Here is a 24,080-nt window from a genome sequence, read left to right on the forward strand (position 1 = left end):
TATATTGAAAATTATGAAATAAAATTAATCATGTAAAAGTCACTCGTATAATGTTTTTTAGATTCTGACAATATTGTCAAATATATTTATGATTTAAAGTAAAGTTTCAAATATTAATCCTTAAAAACAAGCCAGTTCCACATTTGTCATATTGGCACATTTCCTTGTATTATTAATGTTGGAATTTCCGGATAAATGTCTTGATTTTCGTTAGAAAATGACAGCGGTTGTGTTATTATTTAACTATGTGTGAAGGTCTGTTCGATTTTTTAACCTATGTAACAAACAACAAGTTATTTGCTTACAGTACCACAATATTTCTAAACCTGACAATATGTTCTTACGACTGTACTACACAACATTTATGAAAATAATGCCAAGCTTGATGCATTTGTTTGATAAATGTATGGTTTTAATAAAATATTTAAAATATGTTTATATTAAGCTCAAAAATGCGTGTTATATGTAAAAACATTTTCTAAATTTGGACATTTCGAAGGTTTAGACTTGCAGATATGGGTATGTAGGACATGAATATATTTGTTTAGTTTGAGACGAAAAGATTTTATTATCTACAGCACCAAGATTACGGAATGGGCAAAAAGTCTCCACACTTTGGGAAACCAGCGGGAGGGGATGGGAATGTATTTTGTTCTCCCACTTGAAGGATACCACTCATACCGCTGTCCAAGTGATATGCGAAATGGCAGTGGAAGAACCAGTATCCTGAAACAAGCCACTTTATAGATAGATCTTTTGAGATTATTATCGAGTAAAATCATATAAATACTAGAGACTGAACAGGAATCCGAGCACTAAACTTCAGAACATTGATTAAAACATACATGTAATAAATTATTTGATAGATACTGAATATTATATTTTGTTTGATGCCTATTATCCTAAATAAAAAAATGAAATAAGAATAGCTGGAAGTGACTTCTCCTTAGGAAAACGCCTTACTCTATTTTTCCATATCCTTAATTTGTGCAAATTAAATTTTTTTAAATTTAAATTTAATTTTGACACAAATGTTTATCTTGAAAAAAGTGTTTTCTTGGAAAGACTAACCTGGATTATCGGTTAAGATTCTGACAACCACATATCCTCCAGATGTAAGAGGAAACGTATCCTTCGTAACCACGTCCACGGGGATGCTGCGCCGATTGTTGGAATTGAGATAATTCATCAGCTGAACGTAAGACTGGTTGAATGGTACGTTACCATTCATCACTCCCATTTCCAAAACGTACATGTCATAGCCGTGTAAGTGGATGGCATGAGAGATACCAGCCGGATCATGGTTGGCTGCAAATAAAGACAAGTAAATTTGAGTTTAAAACAAAACAACAAACCAAAAGTTCTCATCATAACAAGTTCTGAGTTATTCGTTATTAGGTGCAGATCATATGTGAATTTTATTTTTAGGTTCAGTTTTAGTAATTAGTTTTTGGTTTAATACATTTCTTAGAGATAATTTCTTTATATAATTGAAAAATTATAATTGTAATACAATTATTTTTAATCCAAATCAAAATGCCTTTGTATTCTAGCGTTCCTTCGATAAATATATTTTGTATAACACTTATGGTCATGAATTCTTTACTCTAAATTGTTTTAACATAATTGTCAATTTAATGAATTACATTAACTTTAAAGGTACTATATTTTAATATTTTGGGACAAACAGGAAGCTTGTTGTAAAGTATGGGGCCGAAGTATGAAAAACTCTTATTCCCCCTTTCTAAGCTTATCTTAGATACATACTTAATAATCTTTCCATTGTCACAATTAAACTTTAACGTAAGAATTTAGTAGTTATTGGCAAATATATTTCTTCTGTATAGAAAGATTCTTTAACAAAGAGACTATTTTAATTTGTTTGTCCCTATTTACACTAACACACATTATAAACAATTATACATAAACTAAATTATTTCAGTTACGTCAACTAGGTTGTAAATAGAAAAATTCATTGATAGACCATATGTATAGTCAAATAAGTCAAATATACTTCACTAATATTTAAATGAAGACTTTTAATATAGTTAGTTCTTCAGTAAGACAATGAATACCACGAGAAGAAATAACACAGAAATTCACAACAAACATTACATTTGAAATTTATTGTTATTATATTTCATATTTATATTTTAAATTTAAATTAAATATATATATATATATATATATATATATATATATATATATATATATATATATATAATCTCTCAGAGCAGTTAAAAAAAAGAAACTAAAATTGTTTATTCTACAGTATTTAATTGTAATTACAACCTTATCAAGTAAATTTTTTAAACATACACGAAATCATGTATATATACATATATGTGTGTATATTTAAATATACACATATATATATGTGTGTGAGTGTATATATATATATATATATATATATATATATATATATGATTTTGTGTATGTTTTTAAAATTTACTTGATAAAGTTGTAATTACAACAAAATATAGTTCAGTAAACAATTGTATTTTTCTTCACAGCTCTAAGAGAATAATCTCTTAGATTATAAATTATCCATATGCATTATCTGGATTATAAATATCCAGAGCGAATTTATTTGAAACACGAGAGGAAAATGCCAAATGCATTCAATAATGTTCAAGTTTGAAATGGGTTATAACTATAATCTGTACAATTATTTTAATATGCTCAATCTAAATATAATCGTATTGTGAAGCAGTATCAATACAATGACGCCTGTCTATATTCACTTACCTATATCAATAGCAACAATTTCAACAACGCTGTTTGCCGGCACCTTCATGACGTTGACACACTCACGATGCTGTCTATTCCATGTGTCTGCCCTGAACCCCTGGGCGGGACAAATTATGTTCTTTGGTACGTCGCTGAACTGAGATAGAATGGGTGAAGGAGGAAACATATTCACCACGCCATTCACCGTGCTCCCCACAGGATCGAATGGAGACTCTAGAATAACAGGATACATTAGACCTATATATTAATTAAAATTTATTTTATATGTAGATTTAATGATAAAATACGTATTAACATGTTTATACACATTTAAATATAAGGTTAAATATATGTCAACACTTTTTTATGTATTATTTGGTTAAATTATCTTCATCTGCACATATTTAACTTTCCATATAATAAGAATTTGTGAACTTTTAATATCTTGGTTTACAGTATTACAACTAAAGAATAATATTTCTTAGGTAATTTATTAAAACTTTTTATAATAACAAATATAAATATAATAATATGATACAAATTAATTATAACTTTTAATTGTACATAAAACCTGTATTTTTAATAATTTTTGTAAAGTTTAATGCAAAACATAAAATCACACAAAGAGTTTAAATTTCATTTATTGTGATTATTTATGCATATATAAATTCATTCAGTAATGTTAACACAGACTGGTAGAGTTGTTGCATAGTCCAATGCGTCAGTATTTGGATATGAACGCAAGATAAAACCTGTCTGGAACCGAAATACATTTTTTCAGTACCGAATCTTCACTTTTATTTATTTCATAAGATCCTCTTACATGCCGGTTGCCCATTATGACGGGCAGAATATGCCGAAAAAAGAATGAGATTTCTCTAATTTATAAAAAACGAATTGTCTTCCTGATATTTAAAAACTTACGCAAGAACCTGTGGTACTGTCCGGAGTTATAGAGTTCCTCGTCTGTGAAGAAGTAAAATCCAAATCCCCAGACTAGTCTCATGTCGGGCTGAGCATTTCGAATCCTTGCCGGAGCATTCCTGGCACTGCGTAGATCATGGATACAAGGACCGTCAGAACGTCTAGTCTGGGCAGTGCAGAGGGAGTTCACTGGGCTCATCGTCTAAATACACAAAAAAAATTATTCATATTTTTCGTTCTTCAATGTAGGAGCTAAAGATACATGGAAGTTTCCACAAGGCGTTTTATTACAAAAGTATACATTATAAGCGTTTCTTTTGATATGTGTTCACAAATTTACCTACAGACACCGGATGTACCCCATCTAATCTCAATCACTTAAACTTTGACAGCCAGTCTGAAGTAAGGATTGTTTTTCAATATTTTTAAGAACTGATTGTAGTTAGAAAGGAAATCTGGAAAACTTCACATTACAAAGCTGTATAGAGAAGGGTTAATTATACATCAATGTTGAATTTAAATCTCCTTTAATGGAGCATCTATTATCTGATACTAACACAAATGTTGCTTCTGGATCTTGAGTGTGCGTCTGTTCGGAAATAAACATTCACGAAAAGCTTATTTAAATGTTTTTTGAACACCTCATAAATATTTACTCTATAAAGGTAATAGAAACTCTACTGCCAAGGATATTACAGGGTTTTGTGGCCACAAAATGAATGCTATTTTGAATACAGTATAGGAACCACTGTCTTTATGTTTAAAGGACCTGATATTTAAAAAAATCTATAACTAGTGGATACACGTATATTATAATTGTACTAAAATTGAAGAAAACTAACTAACATTTTATTCCTGTAAATATACAGCAGCTGAGAGTATTCTACGTGTTTTTTTAACAACCTAACGAGTATAATATCCACAACTATAAGTCTACTAACCAATCCAGGATTATTCACTCGGCTGACGTCAAAAGTAGGGGTTGCTGAGGCAGGGTTTCCTGTGGCCCCACTGTACCTCAAGATGGCCACTTGTTGTGCCCTCATATGGTTGCAGAGTCCCACAGTTCGGACCTGAATCCAATATGCGCCTACGTTCTTGTTACAGTTGACTACAACACTGTACCTTTCACCTGTTACAAAAGAGTGTGTGAGTCATATGTAAATTATAAGTAAACCAAATACTATTTATTGTTTGGCCCTTTGTGAACAATAACATTTAAGTTTATTGAAGTTGAATTTAATCACGCCCATATTTTTCTCTACAACTAATATTGACACGTTTAATGATTATAAAAATAATATAAAATATACCACATAATCAATGAGGCTAAAAGGTTGGTACTCAAATACGTAGGAACGGTTTATCAAGAGTGTACCAGTACTCTGTTGTAATGTTAACTCACGTTAAATACAAAAATTTATTTTGCTGCAATAAACATTTTAAAATATTCGATGTTAAAAAAACATTTTTAAACTACCGTTAGTGAACTTATGTTTAACCATGGAAAATAATAATGTTTAAGATATTACAAAATATCATATAACGTACAAGGGATCCGTGACGTAATCTTTACATGAAATATTTTGGTCACGACTGTTTAACTGTACGTTTGCATAGCATACTAAATACTACGTAAATATTTTAGAAGTATTAATGCTATATAGTCGTTCCAGCTCAGTCGGAAGAAATAGTTAGATTGTTAAGAAAGCTGAAATATTACAAATGTATTATCAATTACTCAGTATCTCGAAAACCTATCGAGATAATCATAAGCTTGGTTAGCAAAAGTTTTGGAAAGAAAATAAGCGTACCAGAGCAGGTTTAGCTTGTTATCTATGTTAGTAAATAACGGAGTTGTGAAATTCCAAAGGTTTAACAGGCGTTGTGCGGTAAAGAAAATCTCGTACCAAACTGGCAAAAAGTGTTTCAAACAAAATTGAACCTTTTTAGCATTATTATCACAATTAGTTGGTAATAGAAAAGTGATTAAAATGTAATCTTTATTTTTAAATCCACTCAAGATACCATTAAAGCATTACTTATAACAAAATTATTAGTAATTCTTTATTCTAGCACACGTTTTGTTTTTTCTATAGGCCCATAAAAAGCATACCAAATTGACCTAGGACCAACCATTTGTAAAATAAGTTTTTGTACGCAGCTTCAACTTGATTAGGCTATTTGGGACAGTTATAATTTCTAAAGGCAACGTTGTACTGTACATACGATTTTAACGAAGGCAAGTTTTTGAGTTCTAATGGTCAATTCGGTAAAGTTATGAAGAAATTTTCGATAAGTGCTACCAAGAGGGCAACTGCAATAAGTAGATTTTCTAAAAATAATGTACCTAAAATTACTTATAACATTTAATATTGGCCTGAGCTTGTTTATGTAATATTATTTTGGGGAAAATTAAAAATTTATGTTGTTTAATTTTGCTGACAAAAGAGAACTATAACTTTTAAATATTCTTTTCCTAAAGTTTCTTATGTGTTACTTCGTTAAAAGTTAATCATCTTCTGAACATGCATATTAGTATTGATGCTTAAAACTTATGTGAATAGCGTAGACGTAATTTAGCAATAAATATAATATAAATGTTCAATACGTAAACATGTTAAAGACCTTATCTGGTCTAAACATGTAACTAACCTATTACAATAGAACTATTTCATAACCAACTTGAACATGAAGGATACTATTTCTGATTTAAAAACTCCCCTACCAGGAGACATTGTCAGGCTGTTCACTCTGTAAGGCTTGGTTGACTGGGCGTCAGCGCCGATGATGACGAAGTCATGGTTCTCGATCGTGAAGATGTACTGACACTCGAAACAAGTACCGGCTACGATGCGGAAGACGTAGCGATTACCCCGCTCGACGTTGAATTCTGCGATGGGCGTGTTGGCGAGTAATGTGCCGTCGCTCTGGAATAGGTATGTTTAAATTAAACTTAAGTGGAAGTTGTTCAGAGGTTAGGTCACTTGTTCGCCTGCTTGAAAAAAGGTCCCCATTTAGGTTGGGGAAAAGTCTGGACACAAGACGAACAAGGACAGAAATTGGTTTAAAAATCAGCAATCCTAACAATTCAAAAAAGGTAGATTATAGGTGGAATTCTATTTGGATCATTTTATTGCACTAAATTACACGCTAAAACTATCTTGTTATACAAATAAAAATTAAAATCGCTTCCTTGTTAAGTTATAGAGATTCAATCATCAGAGTATGAAACCACAATTCATGGAAAGTTTGATTATTTTATCAATGTAAATGTGCTATGATATACGTTGTAGTGAGAACAGAAATTCTGTACTTTTATCATGTATAGAAAATTGAAAAAGTAACCAAAAAAACTGAAATCTAAGAAAGGTAAAATAAGTAAAACCCCAGTTTAATATGAAATATAAATGTGATGTACGTGTAATAAACAATGTGAAAAGGAAATTAATTAACGGTAATCGTCGCTTTCTAATTCGAAGCGGATAAGGGGATTCCAACCGATACTATGCACATTAAACTTAAAAACAATGAGAATTAAGCACTATTATTTATAAAAATAAAATGAATTTATAATAAAAACCAAATAAATAGATACCATTATAAAATAAATAATTTAAATTTGTATCTTTTCATGCACCAAAATTAAACTAACCGAATAGGACTAACGGCAAGTGCCTGTATATTCATGTTCATGTAATATTCATATATTCCTTTCCACCTGGTTTATTAAAGGAAATGTTCCAAAAAGTTCAATTTGCTACCTGTTTTTCTCATATATATAATATATTTGATCTACATCATCACTAAACTGAATGTGTACTTCTTTTTAAATATCCTACTTTGGAATTAACAACAGCTCTGCAACACAGACGCGAAATACATATAGAACACTCATGTGACTATAATTAGAATGTTTTTGGATTTTGTAAAACTTTCTCTCGTTTAAAACTTACCAGGGTGTAACGACCTTTGCCCTGAATCAGATAACTGGCCGCCATCTGCTCAGTGTCCCTAAACCTCAACCCCGGGAACATAGCGTCGGCCATCAAATGGTACCAATCTTGTATCACGATCACGTGTGAGGGTAGGTCAAAATCATACTCGTCCGTGTTGGGATCTTCTGACCTGGGTTGTCGGATCACGAAACTTCCCACAATTCCGTCCACCTTTTGCAGACCTGCAATGAAACGTCAGCCATTTTATTTAGTTGCTGACAATACTTTTGTATGTACTAATTTGTAAAGGTTGTATTCGGTTTCCTACAAAATGATACCAAGTTTAAATAATTTTTTGGTAATGAAAAGCACTGTTTACTACCATTTTATCACAGAATTTGACAAACTTTTTAAGGCGACCTTTCCAGTCTTGCTCCAAAGTCCAAATTGACTTAACATTCTCAGTAACGTCAAAACGTCAGTCCAAATGGCTGTAACTGACTAATTGACTAATAGTTTACAGGGTGCGATTCATTATTGAAACTGTGTTTCGGAATCTTCCATTTTTCACATGTTGTGATATAATATTCAGATAGATCATTCCTCTTCTATTTAACCTTTTCACATCAATTTATACGATGCTGAACACTAAAATAAAGATACTTAGACGTAGTAATTAATGAGATAGATACTTATAAGTTTATAACCAAAAACTGCAGTTTCACTACTTCATTGTAGTAAACTTAAGTACGTTATTCATGCTAGAACTGTAATGTTTATGCACATTATACATATATTCCAAAACAATTCAAGGTTAAAAAAGGTATAAAACTATGCAAGAAGCAGCATTCTCATCTAGGAGGTGAATTGGTTCACAGATTGAATGGTATCGTCTTATATGGACACACACTATGCAGGCAACATTATATTTATACTATCGGCTAAAGTCTGCCAGAAGATAGTTTTAATAAAATACACTAACACGGATACTTACCATCGTGCGAATGATAGAAGTCCAGGCCTGGTTCTTCTGCTCTAAATGTATACCGGAAAATCTGTGACTCAGTGATGGGGCATTGAGTTACCATCGGGACACCATCCATGAACTTGGCATTTATCTGCCGAAGGCCGTGCCAGTGAATAACTGTGCTTCGTCCGGGCATTAGGTTCTTCACATCCGCTACGATTAGATCCCCTTGACATACCTGTTAATTGAAGTAGTTAGATTTTAGTTTTAGTCAGGTTATTCATATTATTTAGTTATCCATGTCCTTGGAATTAATTCGAGACATAGACGTTGTTAGTGATAAACACTCAAATTGTAAGTTTAAAGTCTACCTTAACTTAATTAGAGGCAAATAAAGGAATATTATCTACGGTTTATAAAAATTGTATTTCAATAATAATTCCTAATATATGTACACATGTCAGTATATAAGTACAAATGATACAAATTACTGAGTTTTAATTAGAAAAGAATATTTTTGTAAATTTTAAACGTTTAAAAGTAATACTACAGTAATGACAAGTTTAAAAATGGTTTGATTTTCATTAAAAACTAAATAAATTGTTGCAATGTTTACTGTTGCCTATAAAACATAGTCTTACCACAAATAAGTACAATAGCACGCTATTTGAAGCATGCTGAAAACACGGATTTTTAAAATTTTACTGCAATATTAATTTTTACAATTTTCAGTTTTGAAGCAGTATAGCTGAATTGCGGTCAATCATATCATATTATCGTTATTTTAATTGTCGTTGAGGATCTTTCGTGTATGTCAACCAATGCAGTCAAAAAAGGAGTTACAAAAAATGTAGGAGTTACACAAACATTTTTATATAGTTCAGAGTAAATATTAAAAACTAACAGTAGTAATAGTTAGTATATGAGCAACTCCTAAATATGTTGATTTAATTTACTCTGACACCACGTTTGTTACATTGTCGTTTTATAATGATAAGGGGAACAGTAAAGGACGAAGCTTAGAACTGCTGGGAATACCATACCCAGGATGACGTCTAGAAGCCACGGTTTATTGTGACAATTCAGTTTATACAACATTTCTCATGAAATGCCCTCCACTTTCAGTCAAATGAAGAGGAGAATACTATAAATACAAGCATACAAAATCTCATAATCACAGTTCTTAATTAAATTGTATTTATTCTTTGATGAATGCAATTAGTATTTTAGAGCTATGAGATTGTAAACTATAGGTCAGTTGGACATAATTACATTCAAGAAAAGTCGAAAATGAGAAATTATTATACTTAGCTGGACTGTTACTAAGAGAACGAAACTAAGAGGCTGATTTAACACATTTAGATACCCGAAAGGGGCTTTCAAACATATCGAAGATTTTCTTACACAAAATAATAGTCACTTTACACTAAAGAAACGACTTTTGTTGAGCCTAGAGCGTAGCTTAGATTTAATATCGGAATGTTTTTGTTTCAGTCAGTCCTAAAAGTATATCCAAGAAAGTTAGGTTCGTTCATTGGGATGAACGCCCAAGACCTCTTATAGAATTATGTTTAAATTCAGCGGCATGATATCGAGCCATGGAAAAATAATTACAAATATTTATGTGATAATCGTTTATGATGTACTTATTTACAACCTTAATATTGATGTCGTGGTTGAATTTGGTGGACTGAATTAATTATTATTTAGCCAATTATTCATGATCAAACCTAACCAAGATGATTTCGATGAGTTGTATCATTTTATTCATGATTATTTTTATTTATATAAAATTTCTCAATGATTCCATATAATTACGCTTTTGTTCTCTTCTAACAACATATTTAGAACGGTGCCGTTTCATGTCAAGAGTCTATGGTTGTATCTGTGTCCGAACAGATATTTGACATTATTTATGGTAAGTAACCTTGGAATAAGGAAACCTGACATTTTTTAGTCTTATAAAATCGAGATGGCAGGGAAAAGGTTCTCTGTTATGTCCTAAACAAATGCATTTATTACGAAAGCATCACTCAGTTCAACAGTCTTAGAATAATAAAACAAGCTTACTAACCAAATCTTAATATATCTGTCGGCTTGTGCCAATTATTGGCATTATTTTTATATATTTTCAGCTTTAAACCTTAAATTTTTCTTTAAAAATCTACCTACATTATATCATACATTTCAAATCAATATTCACTGCCCCGGCGTAACTAATGCTTTTCAATAATTACTGATCAAGCTATCTATCACAATAACTAAAACTAAAACAATGTATATATATATCTAACGTATAAACTATAATTCCGATTGAAAAATATCATACCGCTCCATTATAATATTTTCACTAAGATGATCTGCGAATTCCGGTGTAAGACGTGTAGTGATTCCTAGTTTAACATAAATATATCTGACATTCAAAAACAGTTACAATATAAATAACACGAAATGTCGGGATTCAACAAAATTAAAACTTTTACCAAACAAATTGGAAAAATTAAGGGTATGTCCCAGGTTTACTTCGTAGTCAAAATTATTGAAATGTTAACTGTTTCATTTTATCTTCATCATGAAATGGATTATGAAAGAGGCTGGATGTTAAGGATGTTATTCAAACTGTATCAAGCTGCCTAAAACATTACAAAACTGATTGGGTCAGTGCATAACAAGATCAGCTGTGCACGCATAGGATGAGATTATGTTTTTGGTGACGGTATGGATGGGAAAATCTAACTTAAAATATTTGCACGTGTTATAAAACACATTGATTGTTATAAAAATACTCCATACGTGCCTGAATTGACGGAGCTGGCATACGTCGATTTATTGTCAGAATTGCCTTTTCAAAGCCGTCGGCAGTCACACATCCTCTGGCAAAGCACTGCGTCATGTTGTTCAAACAGTCATTACAAGCTCTGTAAAAGAAGCGATCACATTAATTTAATAGTATATATTTAATAGAATTTAAATTTTATTAACGTTTTTGAGGAAATAATTGTTTATAAAAAATTTTAAGTTGTTAGAAAACATATTATTGTACGTTTCATCGACTAATAGATTGTTATTTCTGTTAATATGAATCAATATAATTAAACATAACCGTTTCACAAGTACTAAATTAAAATTCAGTTTTTAACTCTTTAAATTTCCACCTATAAAGAATTATTCAAATAGCCAAAAATTAATAGTGAAGAATTATCCTTCACAAAATTAAATTAGTTAAATATTAACTCTTATTGATGATAACATAATAATGCATGTTATGTAACTCATGCAATTGTTACAGTACAATTTTAATGAAAATAATATTGTAATGAATTAAAAATAATTCTTTGTTTTATTTATATTTATATTACTTTATTTTTTTAACAGTATCTGAAAATATTCTCATTTGGTGAAGGTTACATAATCTGTTAATTGGAAGACTATTAATTTAATTTACAAGTTACGTTAAACTCAGTTTGTAGATATACTGACTACTGTTTGATTAACTCATGAAGCAAGGTATTAAAAATACGTGCTTCAAGCACATATCCTCTTTTATCCTACAGATTTTAATTAACATTGTAGAAATCTTCAGTAATCACCCAGCTTACGAAAATTAAAACTCATTTGCATATAAATATGCTTGGTGTATACCTAAAAAGACTATTAACATGTATTTTGACTGCCAATTGAAAAAAAAATTTCAATTTAAAAGCTTAATTTTACAGGATTAAAGTTTAAATCAGAAAATAACGAAACCTTTATGAAAAAATACTACGTTATTTAACTAGATCGAAAAACACAATAACAGTAAGAGGTAAATTATTTTTTAAATGCCAACAGCGAAGCGCGCAGTAGGGATAAGTTTTATAACCAAGTGGTGACGAGTTAAACTCCTGGGATCAAAAAGTATTTACACACGGAATATACACCTTTTTCCTCTTGAAACCTTTATTATAAACAGTCAAAAATACCATTGACTTTGAAGAACCTTATTGCCCCCTTGTACAGAGTGGTATATAATCCAAAATCTTTATATTCCGACAATGATTTAACTAATCTTAAGCACGCAAGAGTATTACGAGACAGTTTGTGGGAATTTAAGTAATGAGAAGTTGCTAAAACTCTCTGAAAAATTAAAATAACGTCACTATAAATGGGTTCAAACAGTTTTTACCTCTATACAATAAATCAAAATAGCTTTTTAAGTTAACGAAAAATAGTAATGTTCAAACTTAACTTGTAGTTTAAATATATGTGCCCTCTATGACGACTTTCTTACCAGTTCCACCACCTAAATTTTTATATATTATTGAGATTTTCTTGAGATGAATAGATATTATTGTTCCAATTAGTGATGGTTAAATCAGAAGCTCCGTGAATTTGATATTGTAATGTAAACTTAGTTTAATTTTCCCTTGGCAAAAATTTTGTTAGTTTAAAAATATGATGATGGCTTTCTGGACTGAAGTCAATAAAAGCAATATTATGGACTATAAATAATTAGTATAATTGCTAATGTATTGATATTTTTTTTAATGTTTACCTTACTTATAGTAAACTTCTCATAACTTTCCAAAACACTCTGTGTATGTCGAATTATACATCTAATAATTAAATAGCTAAAGTGGCTCAATACTGTTAAATATTGAAAGATATTTGCGTTGATTTTGCGAGCTATTGACACTTACTTTCCCATCACGGAGTATGGTTCAAGAGCAAATCTGTAGTAGCAGGTACGGGTTTGTCCGGCAACACAGGGTCTAGTGCAGCTGTTTTGGGGTAGATCATCGGGGTCATCATACAGGCCGGAATCAATATCATCAACCTGGAGAAATGGTAGCAACTTGCCCGCAGTCCCGGCTGTCACAAAAGGAAAAACATGGGTGATAAATAAAGAGTATAAAGAATAATAATCATTTAATTGTATTAAAATATTGCAGTTTTCACATATTATCTTTGATGTATTAACCATTTATCCAAAAACAAGGTGAAATAAACATGATGGGGTACATACAGTCTGATACTTCGCCGTCGTTCACGTTCTCGTAGTTATTGCTTCCAGCAGCAGCTTGGGAATTTCCTCTATCGACGACAGTATAAGCCAGTCTGTTCTTGTAGTTATCAAACGCCTCGTACTGTGATTGATCCTCGCCATTTTTTCTATTTTGGGGGTTGTTTTTGTTGTAGGCATCACGGACTGCGTTTTGTGCTCTTCCCTCTAAAATGTACAACAATCTGTTACATATGCTTAGTAGTTGTGGTAACTTCCTGAAACAAGCCCAACCTCCTTTAAAAAGCATACTTAGTATAAAAATGAACGTCAATTCTAATTCGATAGCTCTATTTGTTTCTCATGCTAGTGTAATAAATCAATAATCATATGTGAATAATCAACATTTAAAAAGCAGTATTTAATATTTTAACATCTTAATTTTATATAAAACACCCTTAAAGACCTTTATTAAGATTTATCGTATGAAATAAATAACATTTGGTCATGGAACTACATAAGTCTTGTTTGAACGTTTTTTAGGTATTAAATGTTTTTTTCTTTTAAACAGTCTTGAAAAATTATTAAAAAAAACAATATAAAATCTAAATACATTTAATAAATTTTAAACTGTTACTAAAGCCTAATGATTTATTAGTAGTTAATTATATAATTCCTGTAATAATAAATTAAAAATCACATATGACTAAAACAACCTTCTATGAGCACCAGTATGAACATAAACAGAATGGTTTTCATGGTGATCGACAATGTGGTCCATGAACCAGCATTGGACTGCCGCCGGTTTCCATTTCCTTAGTCAAAGGTAAAGCATTGCAGATTAATTAAAAGCCCATTGTGGTAGCCAATCAAGGCCCCAACCATCTAAACATTGTCTCAGTTGTCTAAACATTGCGTTAAGCAGATTGTCTAGTCAATGGGACTGATTCGATGATTGAGTTCAGTGCTAGGTTTGCTTAACTAATTAACCACTTTTGGAATTCATGATATTGACGTTAGAGAGTTTGTTGAGTGTTCTGTTACTCTAATGCATGAATATGTCTTTTGGAATATTAATCATTATATTAATTCCAACGAATGATATAAAGCATGTAATATATTGAATGATAGTCATTTTTGCGGTACTTTATATGAAAAATCCCTTTAAATATTGTAAAACGAATATAATAATTAATTTAGTTAAAACCAACTGCAATAAATCTAGTAGAGTCTATTTATTTGTGAAAGTCTTAAATAGTCCAACTCGTACTATTCAAAAATTTCACAGTCAATCGTAAAACAGAAAAATGTTTACCTTTTACTAAATGTTATTAGTTTTTTTGATACAACGATTACATAAATACACAAAATCACAAAGAAAGATTTGTAACCGGTGAAACTTCTAAATTAATGTATTTCCTAAAAACTATGGAATGTAGGGTTGAAGAATTAATAAATTTATATTTTTGCGTAAGTTACAGAGCTGGATAGTGACTCCATCTTCATTATAATGTAACCTACTATCAGTCAGTAACCTTAAATACAACTTTTATTCAAAACCGACTTTCAGAGATTTTGGAGAAAATATATTAATAGAAAGTCGGTTGTCCTTATAATCAAATGAATGTGATATAATAATCGAACATGAATTACATTACCGTTTTATTAGGAAAAGAGATTGGAAAAAAAACTCTAGCTTTGTGTCAAATCTACAAAAAAATTATACTTAAAACAGTTTGGTTACAAATCGGAGGTCTTTATAACGTTAGTTTTTATATATTAAAAATATGAATATTAAAATTTTACACAGTTTAAATGTAAGTAAGTGTCTATTCAAATAATCGGAAAAAACCCATAACTATGCATTTTTGGTTAAGGTTGAACAACACTGTATTAGCAATTCTGTTCTTCAAACACTCAGTTTTGATTGGAAACGCCTCTTTTCTCACGATTAAAAAAAGGTTAAATTGCTTTTTACAGATATTACTTGTCCATATATACTTAAATAAGAAAATTATTAAATATCAATAAATTAAAAGACCTTTTACTTATGCCCGGGTCTTCAAAGAGTATGTTCTCCTTGTTTTATGTTTTCGTATGTATCAATCTCTTGTAAATGTTGTTAATACTGTGAAATATAATCTTTTTTGAAATGAGTGAATAATCGAAAATTAGTTGATATATCTTAGGGAGTGGACCATTCTTGATTTATCAGCTGTACTTTTATTAAAATTATTAAATTGTGTATATTACAATTACTAAAAAGCTTACATAAAAATATATAATCCTTTTACCTTTTTTAAAGCAATTAAAATTTTACTGTTTTTTCTCATTTTTCAGCATATAAGACGATTTTGATAAAAATTTTGGAATTTAAAAATTACGTCTATATGATATAGAAGTAAGGTTTAGATTAGTTTAGTTAGCCGAAACATAATCACTCAAAAATAAAATTTAAAAGATTAGTTTTATTTAAAGAATAATAAAAAACCTATAAAAGGAATAAAACATGGTATAAACATGGTCTATCTCCTTATACATTAGTATCTCTTTGAATTTTACAAATAACAAATCTCATATATGTTACATCATATAGGATATATTCATATCAAGTAATAATACGTTTACAATATATATATATATATATATATATATATATATATATATATATATATATAATTTCAATAAACATTGAATCACAAAAAGTACTTGCTCCGCCGGGAGCATATATATATATATATATATATATATATATATATACAATTACGTTGTATTAAGAAATAGACAATTATAATAAATTAATCATGAACATATATAATATCAAAATATATTGGATGCCTTTGTACTGCATTACCGACATGTGAGTGGTTAGTGCTGCTACAGGCTCTCAGAGGAGGAACTGACAAGAAATGTGGCTGAGAGTAGAACATATTGAGTAGAACAAGAAATAAAAGCATTCTTGTCTTCATTGTTATTACTGTACATTACAATATCACAGAGTTTTAAAAGCAGTACATCAACCCCCTATTTAAACTAATCATTGTTAAAAAAAAACAGATCGCCGTGGAACAAACGGCTGTAAATAAAACGGCGCTCTCGTTTTGGAATTTCATTGATAACCAATAAAATCTTATTGGATTAAAATATAAACATATTTACAGACATGTAAACTATGTTTTATATCCAAAAAATATAGTCATTTAGTTCAAACGATAAAATAATGTCATTCAATGTGATCATAATTCGTTGTCGTATTATTATTATTAATCACAGTTTTAAGGTCGATAAAACATTAAAGACAGACCTAAATCACCATTTTTAAAACTATTAGAGTGTTCTGTTATGCTTAGACAATTATAATTATAAATTTTATATTAGGGATAGTTTCAAAGGTTGTGTAAGTAAAGTATTTTGAGAATCTTAGCTTTTTAACAAAATACAATGTTTCTTCAAGAGCTATGAGGGAATTTTACAAATACGGACATTCCAAAGCAAGTGAATATGTAGTTATATTGGAAAACTTTCAGATAAATTGGGGCATGAAAACATTAACAGATGCTAATGAAAATTATGTGTAATTTTAATGTAATATTAGGACCTATGCCTAAAAAGACCGCCTTGTATTTTTAAAAAGTGTAAGGGTTTGGGGGAAAAAATTTTATATTCTATAAAGTAGTGGAGATATTTTCAATAATTTTCAAAAATTGTTTCTAAACGAAGTGACTAACAATAAGAAAATAGCTTTTTACTTTGTGCAAATCAAAAAAAGGTTTGTTAAACACCTACAAATAAAAAGTTTTTTGAAAAAAAAAATTTTGGGTTTATAGGGAATTTTGTGTAATCTAAAAAAATAGAAACAGTCCACACATATAGATACATGTATTTAAAAGTTATTGCTTAGGAGACAGCAACTTATTTCAATACTTTTCTTCAATAAATGGCTGAGATACGAGGAAAAATAATAATTAATGGTAAAAATTAGAAAACAGATAGAAGCAGAAAAATTATCTGTTATATTCATCAATGACTTTTGGTTTATTTTTTATTCTTTCAAAACCAAATTTTGTGCGCCTGGTCTGAACATCTATGGCTTGTAAATCAGACGAGACAAGTATTACTGGTCGTGACTGTGATGATTTTTCACGATAACGACAGAGAACAGGCCAATTAAGCAGTAATGACACAATATTTTGTCTCTAACTCGGTTATTTCATGGTCCTTATTATGTTTGAAAGTTCATGAGAACTATTCTAAAACTTACTCATACTAAAAAAACTAAAAATAAATTATTTTTGCACACAGAAGAAATGTTACAGAACTACTGACAAGTCTAACAAACATGTTTGGCGAGGCACACTCCATGTAAGCCTTTATTACATTTGACACAGGCAGTTTCCGGATCTCTTCATTTTACCACCACTTTGAAGACTAATTTTACTGCATACAGCACAACATTTTTTCTTGTTTCCCTGGTAACTTGAATATTCCATAAGTTTTGAGTAGAAGAGATGGCAGCCAGCTGGTTGTCTGGAGCATCACCGCCACCACCAGTACCACTGGGAGTCTTCATCTGTAGCCATTCCTCAGTTTATGTCTCTAATAATTGACACAACAAAATGATATCTAGTCATAGGCTTACCTAAACAATTTAGTTTATACAGAACATACGAATTTAGAACCATTCGTCCAAAAACGTTGAATACAACTTTTTTCCAGAATTTGACTGTACGCCTCTCATCCAGATAAGCATACAGCATCATGTCGTTTGTATCAATTCACCCATGTACCTGTTATATTCTTCAATGACTTTTGGTTTATTTTTTATTCTTTCAAAACCAAATTTTGTGCGCCTGGTCTGAACATCTATGGCTTGTAAATCAGACGAGACAAGTATTACTGGTCGTGACTGTGATGATTTTTCACGATAAGCTAGAGTCAAAAACATAGTCAATCCTATAATATTTCTTTTCATCCAACAGCAAAATTTTTTTTTGACATCATTGGGTAAGTTCTTCCGGTTTCTTCTTATGGTACCAGTGAGGAAGGTTTGTTTTCTGTACAGGTCTTGTATAAGTCCAAAGCTGGTGTAAAAGTTGTCAACAAAATAAATGGAAGCCTTTATTTAAATAGTTTCCTTTTTGCATAAGTTCCATGACAACATAGTAGCCTAAGCCGTACTTTTTACTTTCTTCTCGATCATCAGAAAATGAAGCTCCTTTTATAACATGTAAACCCAAAACAATAATTTGTAATGGAGTCACAAAATTACCCACAATTTGATACCCCATTTGTGATGGTGTTTGTTTGGTAGGTTACTGTAGTAATCTAGTGTAGTTTTTTGTCCCAACCAAACATTCATCAATTGATAATTATTTGTTAGGAATATAGTGATGCCGTGAAACATTGTTGGCATGAGTTATAGGTGGTTGGAATTTTGCTGTGGGGTCATAATCAGGATCAGTGTTTTTGGCCAATTTACTGTTGTCTGTCAAATGAAAAAACATATGAATGCATTCAAAAACCGGTTCCTACTAAACATTTGACCAAACCAGGGTGTATTTTGGGTCTATCAGTACTCCAGTAAGATTTCAGTGTTGATTTGTTGATCAGTCCCATGTTTAGTAATACTGCATAAATGCTTTGATTTCACCAACAGTAACATTCGTCCAGTTTCTTATTTTATTGGTAATACTGATTTCATTGTCATTTGTGTACTGCTGGGCATATCTGTTTGTTTCTTTCACAATAGTTTGCAAAAAGGCTGTGGTAAAAGAACAAGCAAAAATAATCAATAGGCCTAGCATTTTGAGGCGGACAATGTTTGGGACCTGGAAGTTCACTGAAAGAAAATAGGTGACTGGGTGGAGGAATCTGAGTTTTTCATATATTTCTTTCCAAAACTAAGTCATTCATATCATTGCCATCATCAGAATCGGACATTTCAGCCTTTATGTTCATTGGCACAGGCCTTGTTACAACTCTAGGCCAACCTCAACCTCGTCCTCTAACCTTATTTACCATAGGCCTACCTTTGGATTTTCGTCTAGGTGGCTCGTTATCGTCTGTTTCCGATGACGATGAACTAATAATTCTTGATAGTGAAAACCTTCTACCATGTGAAGTGGAGGGTTGATCGGGATTGAAATCACGATCGGCATCACTATCATCAACAAACTCGACACTTTCACTACTCACGACAAAGTCAGAAGAGTCTGTCAAATTTTTCTGGTCTTTCACTTAGATCGGCATCACTACGTAATAAATCTTCAATACTATCCTCGTTCAAATGTCTTTTAGCCATTTTGAAGCACTATAATCGTCTAAACACAATGAACAAAACGTAAACAAACTCGGCAGGCCGCGTCAGTCAGCTGGCGCTGGCGATTGCGTGTTGGTCGCGGCTTAGAGCTAGCGCTACCAACTGCGTAATTTATCATTTCCCACTCCTCCGTGGATTAAAATTTTACTAAATTCAAAACGATTGTGAATGTAGAAACTATCAATAGATGTGGAGTCAAAATTTGGTTGAATCAAAGTTATTAATTATTTTCTTATAACCCATAAAACCAAACTACTGATAAATCGTTAGTTGGTATTTTTTAGCCTAAAAGACAAACTAACGATATATCGTTAGTTGGTCCTAAAAGGGATACTCTGGGTAACCAAAACATTGACAGTTGCTAAATGAATACATGGTCTCGGTAAATTATCAATATACACCTACTCGTATATGTCCTGATCTAAGTACAATGCTAATCTTATAAGCTAGTATCTATTCCACTTAGTTTCAATTGTTTTGCACTTATCGAAATAGAATAATTCAGTATCTAATATCCAACCCAATTAGCATTGAATAAGTACACAACGTGGTTCCACAATGGATAGAATAATCTCATCTAAGAACAACATTTATTGTCAGTTTTGGTTGGAGGTAAACATGGAGGGTATAAAAAGGGTACACTTTGAAAACAAAAAATTTTCCTAACCAATTTATTTATTTTTTCAACACATTTAAAATAATATCTAGAGGCAAAAAGAAATGTAAAATTATCCTGAGCTAACGACATGAACACTTCATTTATATTTAACTGTCTTTTTATCTAGTTTTCTAACAGTTATTTGACTATTATTTATATATCTGATAGCTGGCTTTAAAAGTATCAAGTAAGACAATAGTTAACTTTGAGAAAGGTTTCACGTAACAACTACATTATGTCTAGAAGTTGCCCATTGTTAATATGATGACTAAATGGTCGGCCCAACTAGCTATCGTGTCCACGACTACTGATAACTTACGCGCCATTAACAACCTATAATGGTACTAGCCTAACATGTTCAAATGTCCGGCGGGTTAGTCATTCACCTAAGGATAAGATCAGATTTAAAATCTCGAAGCGCAATTTTCTTGATTGTTTGTATCACTAAAAAATGGAAAATTTCCGGGAAAAATTTAATTATGTTTTATTTTTCTTACTGAAACTGTACTATACAGGACCATTCCAATAATTGTTGTTGAATATAGCGTAGCGAGAAACTTAACGTTGGATAAAGTACTCAAACCTTTAAAAAATGGTATAAATTATGATACATTATTTTATGTGTTGGATCATTTTAAGTTACTTGTTTTATGTGACTTAAGATGTAAAGTTTGTGTGACTAGATTATTTTTGACCGAAGTGTAATATATTGTGTTCAAAAAACTTAAAATTCATTGTTTGAAGTATGTTTTTAACAATGGAAGGTTTTGTGAAATATTTTCCATTGTTCAGTGGTAAAAAAATCTGTACTATGTTCATTATTGGCCTCTGCTTTGACAAATGCGTTTGGCTGGCGAGTGCAGTCTTATTGTGATCTGTATTTTGTAATTAAGTTTTAATAATTAGCAGTTTGTGTTTTAAAACAACATTAATTTACACATTTTAGAACTGGAATGCAATGCGTGTGACAACGCTCCGGGAACGATTTGTTAATTTTAACCTAGACGTAATTTATGTGTTAGGTTTAGTTACTCACCTGAGGATTAGATCAGATTTATAATTTCGAAACTTAGTGTTCTTGAATGTTTACATCACTAAGGCTTCATGAAAAAGTTGAACTATATAAGTACACAAAACAATAATATATGTATTATGGGTTACTACATTTCATTGTAGGTCGTATGATTGTTCCTTAACTAATTTACATAATTATTTATCTGCAATTTACTCACTTTTGCTCAATTTGCTCATTGTAAGCAAAAAACCAACGTAAATATATTCTTCAACGCTTAGCAAAATCTTATATAGACTGGCATGCAGTATCATCAAACTCGAAATAAATGAAGCTTTTATAACTGATATACTATTATATTGGTTAGAACTAAAAACAAAACTTATTGAATATTGTAGTTTAAAATTGATTATACAAGTAGTTTAACATATCTACACTGAATGGACGATGACTTCTCACATCCAGGATATTACTAACATTACATCTGAATAGTTGCTCAAATAAAATATCTGAAGAGAGGATTCTTTCCTGACGTGGAGTTGTATTTACGACGGAAGTTATTTATTTTCAGACTCAGGAAACGACCTACTGTTTTTCTCGATAACAATAGGTCCTCTATAGTAAGTGAATCTACCGGACAGAAAGTGTGTTTGTCAACCGTAACTGAATCTGAGAGAGTTACGGCTTCCTTTACTCCATTCTGAGATGTCTCTTCGTAATACAATTGTGTAACCTCCTTTGTTCATGTTGGAATTTTCTACGTTAAAGTTTGTCCGTTTGTATAAAATAAATTTTTGTTACACAGCGTAACATGTGTAAGAGACTACTAAGGATGCGTTTAAGAATTCCGTAAGCCAAAGAGCTCATTATCGACTGTCTACTAGTACAACACTAGTATTAACTAATTTATGTACTCTAGATCCTGGTTATATGCGATTTTTGTGGAATGTAATAGATACAACATGTTTAATATATTCAGTTAATAAAATTTTATAACGACCTTTTATTTGTAGGCTCTCCATTATCAATGAATTTTCTTTTTACGAGAGCTTTCCTGAATCTTTATAATATAAATGTGACTTATTAAATTGAGCATTACTTTTAATTATTAACTAAACTTTAGAGACTGCTATCAATCTTTTGGCTTGAAACATTTAATTTCTATCTGTATTTATTACTACGAGAGAACTCACCAATACACCTCAAATTCTGAATGAATCTTCATTTCCATTAGAAGAAGGCAGAGTTTAATAATGGTGTAACACTACATAGTATTTTGCTGAAAAGTAGAAAATATTTCTATATTGGTGTTACGGGTAACTATGATGACATCGCGGAAATAAAAAAAGATCATTTCTAAACAAACTCAATTTTATGAGTAAGCTTTCATTATATAAACACAGATATAAACCATATTTTTATTGAAAAACATATATGAATAGTGTTCTAAGATACGTCTAAATAGATTTCATGAGTAATTTTCATCGTTACATGAATCATAACTTGTTTGAGAACGATGCGTCAGCTTTATCTCAACTTCTTTTTTCTTGTATACTTGTATGTATGTCTATCTGCCCGCAGGCTATATCGATGTAAAAATGAGGTATGGACTTGAAACTCTGCTTGGAATCTAAGCAAAGCTTGTTGTGACACATAATGTCGCAAACTATCTTTTAGTTACTAAATCTTGATTTAAAACTTTTGACATTAATTTCATTCATATCCTCAAATATTGGAATTATTAATGTTTTTTTTTTGAAAACCAATAACTAGATCGAGAAATTTATCCTGGACTCGAAATACGACAAATCATGACTAAAAAATAATCTGCGAACATAGAATCGGTAAAAAACTTTCAACTTGTGTTTGAACCATTAAAATTTTAAGCGATCCATCTAATTGTTTTAAATTTAGCTTTAAAAACAAAAATGGCAGTGAAATATAAGTATAAAATAATGTATTTCCTTAGTTATCATTTTATTTACTACAGTATACAACTGTTCAAACTGCTCATAAAAAGATGATTCATGTAAAGTGGCTGATTACTTAAATTATTATTAATATCATTGATGTTGCAGTGAACTGATGATTGCCCTATGACATAAGTAAATAGTAGAGGTACGTAGTTTGATGATTAAACCTGTAATTCAATTTGCGGTATATAGATGCGACTGAGAATGTGTAGACACAGTTTCACCAGATGCAGATAATTATGTTTGCTTAACAATGACCCACTGTTAATTATACTGCATGGTGCAGTTAATAATACTGGTACACCGAATCGAGAGTTTTCAAATACATAAATAATACTATTGCAATCATTGACAAATTAAATATTTACAGGGATTTGGAGCTTTAATATTCAGTTCTTTAAGCTGTCATTTAGTATTGGCATTGAAAGTTAGTATGTTAAGTAAAAAATATATAAAATGCAGTTTAACTAACTTAATTAAACAGGAAATAATTAAACAATAATTATACATTCGGGTTTTAAAATTAAACTTTTAATTAAGTCTCTAAGGCGTTAAAAGATTATAATTAAAGTAAAATA

The 24,080-nt window shown here is 30.8% G+C and overlaps 1 protein-coding gene across 1 annotated transcript; it reads right to left on the reverse strand.

Moving 5' to 3' along the window:
• Positions 1 to 520: 520 nt before the first annotated feature.
• On the reverse strand, positions 521 to 14,380 carry LOC124367708 (laccase-2-like). The gene is made up of 12 exons (XM_046824781.1): positions 14,257 to 14,380; positions 13,565 to 13,768; positions 13,239 to 13,410; positions 11,357 to 11,477; positions 8,587 to 8,797; positions 7,611 to 7,834; positions 6,383 to 6,584; positions 4,596 to 4,786; positions 3,655 to 3,856; positions 2,749 to 2,964; positions 1,072 to 1,308; positions 521 to 726 (listed from the first exon to the last, which is right to left on the reverse strand). The coding sequence occupies exons 1-12, from the start codon at positions 14,297 to 14,299 to the stop codon at positions 587 to 589; spliced, it is 2,163 nt and encodes a 720-aa protein (XP_046680737.1). The 5' UTR covers positions 14,300 to 14,380; the 3' UTR covers positions 521 to 586.
• Positions 14,381 to 24,080: the final 9,700 nt, after the last annotated feature.

Source organism: Homalodisca vitripennis, chromosome 8, assembly GCF_021130785.1.
Source record: "Homalodisca vitripennis isolate AUS2020 chromosome 8, UT_GWSS_2.1, whole genome shotgun sequence".
In the NCBI taxonomy this organism is placed as follows: Eukaryota; Metazoa; Arthropoda; class Insecta; order Hemiptera; family Cicadellidae; genus Homalodisca; species Homalodisca vitripennis.

What these genes read in the sequence shown, in the direction of transcription:
- LOC124367708 (XM_046824781.1), bottom strand. Translation starts at nt 14,299, where the DNA reads ATGAAAACCATTCTGTTTATGTTCATACTGGTGCTCATAGAAG. An exon ending in CAGCCTGACAATGTCTCCTG is followed by an intron (nt 4,787 to 6,382) that starts GTAGGGGAGTTT and finishes CTTTTGTAACAG; the next exon opens with GTGAAAGGTACAGTGTTGTA. An exon ending in AATTGTTGCTATTGATATAG is followed by an intron (nt 1,309 to 2,748) that starts GTAAGTGAATAT and finishes CTTTATTTGCAG; the next exon opens with CCAACCATGATCCGGCTGGT.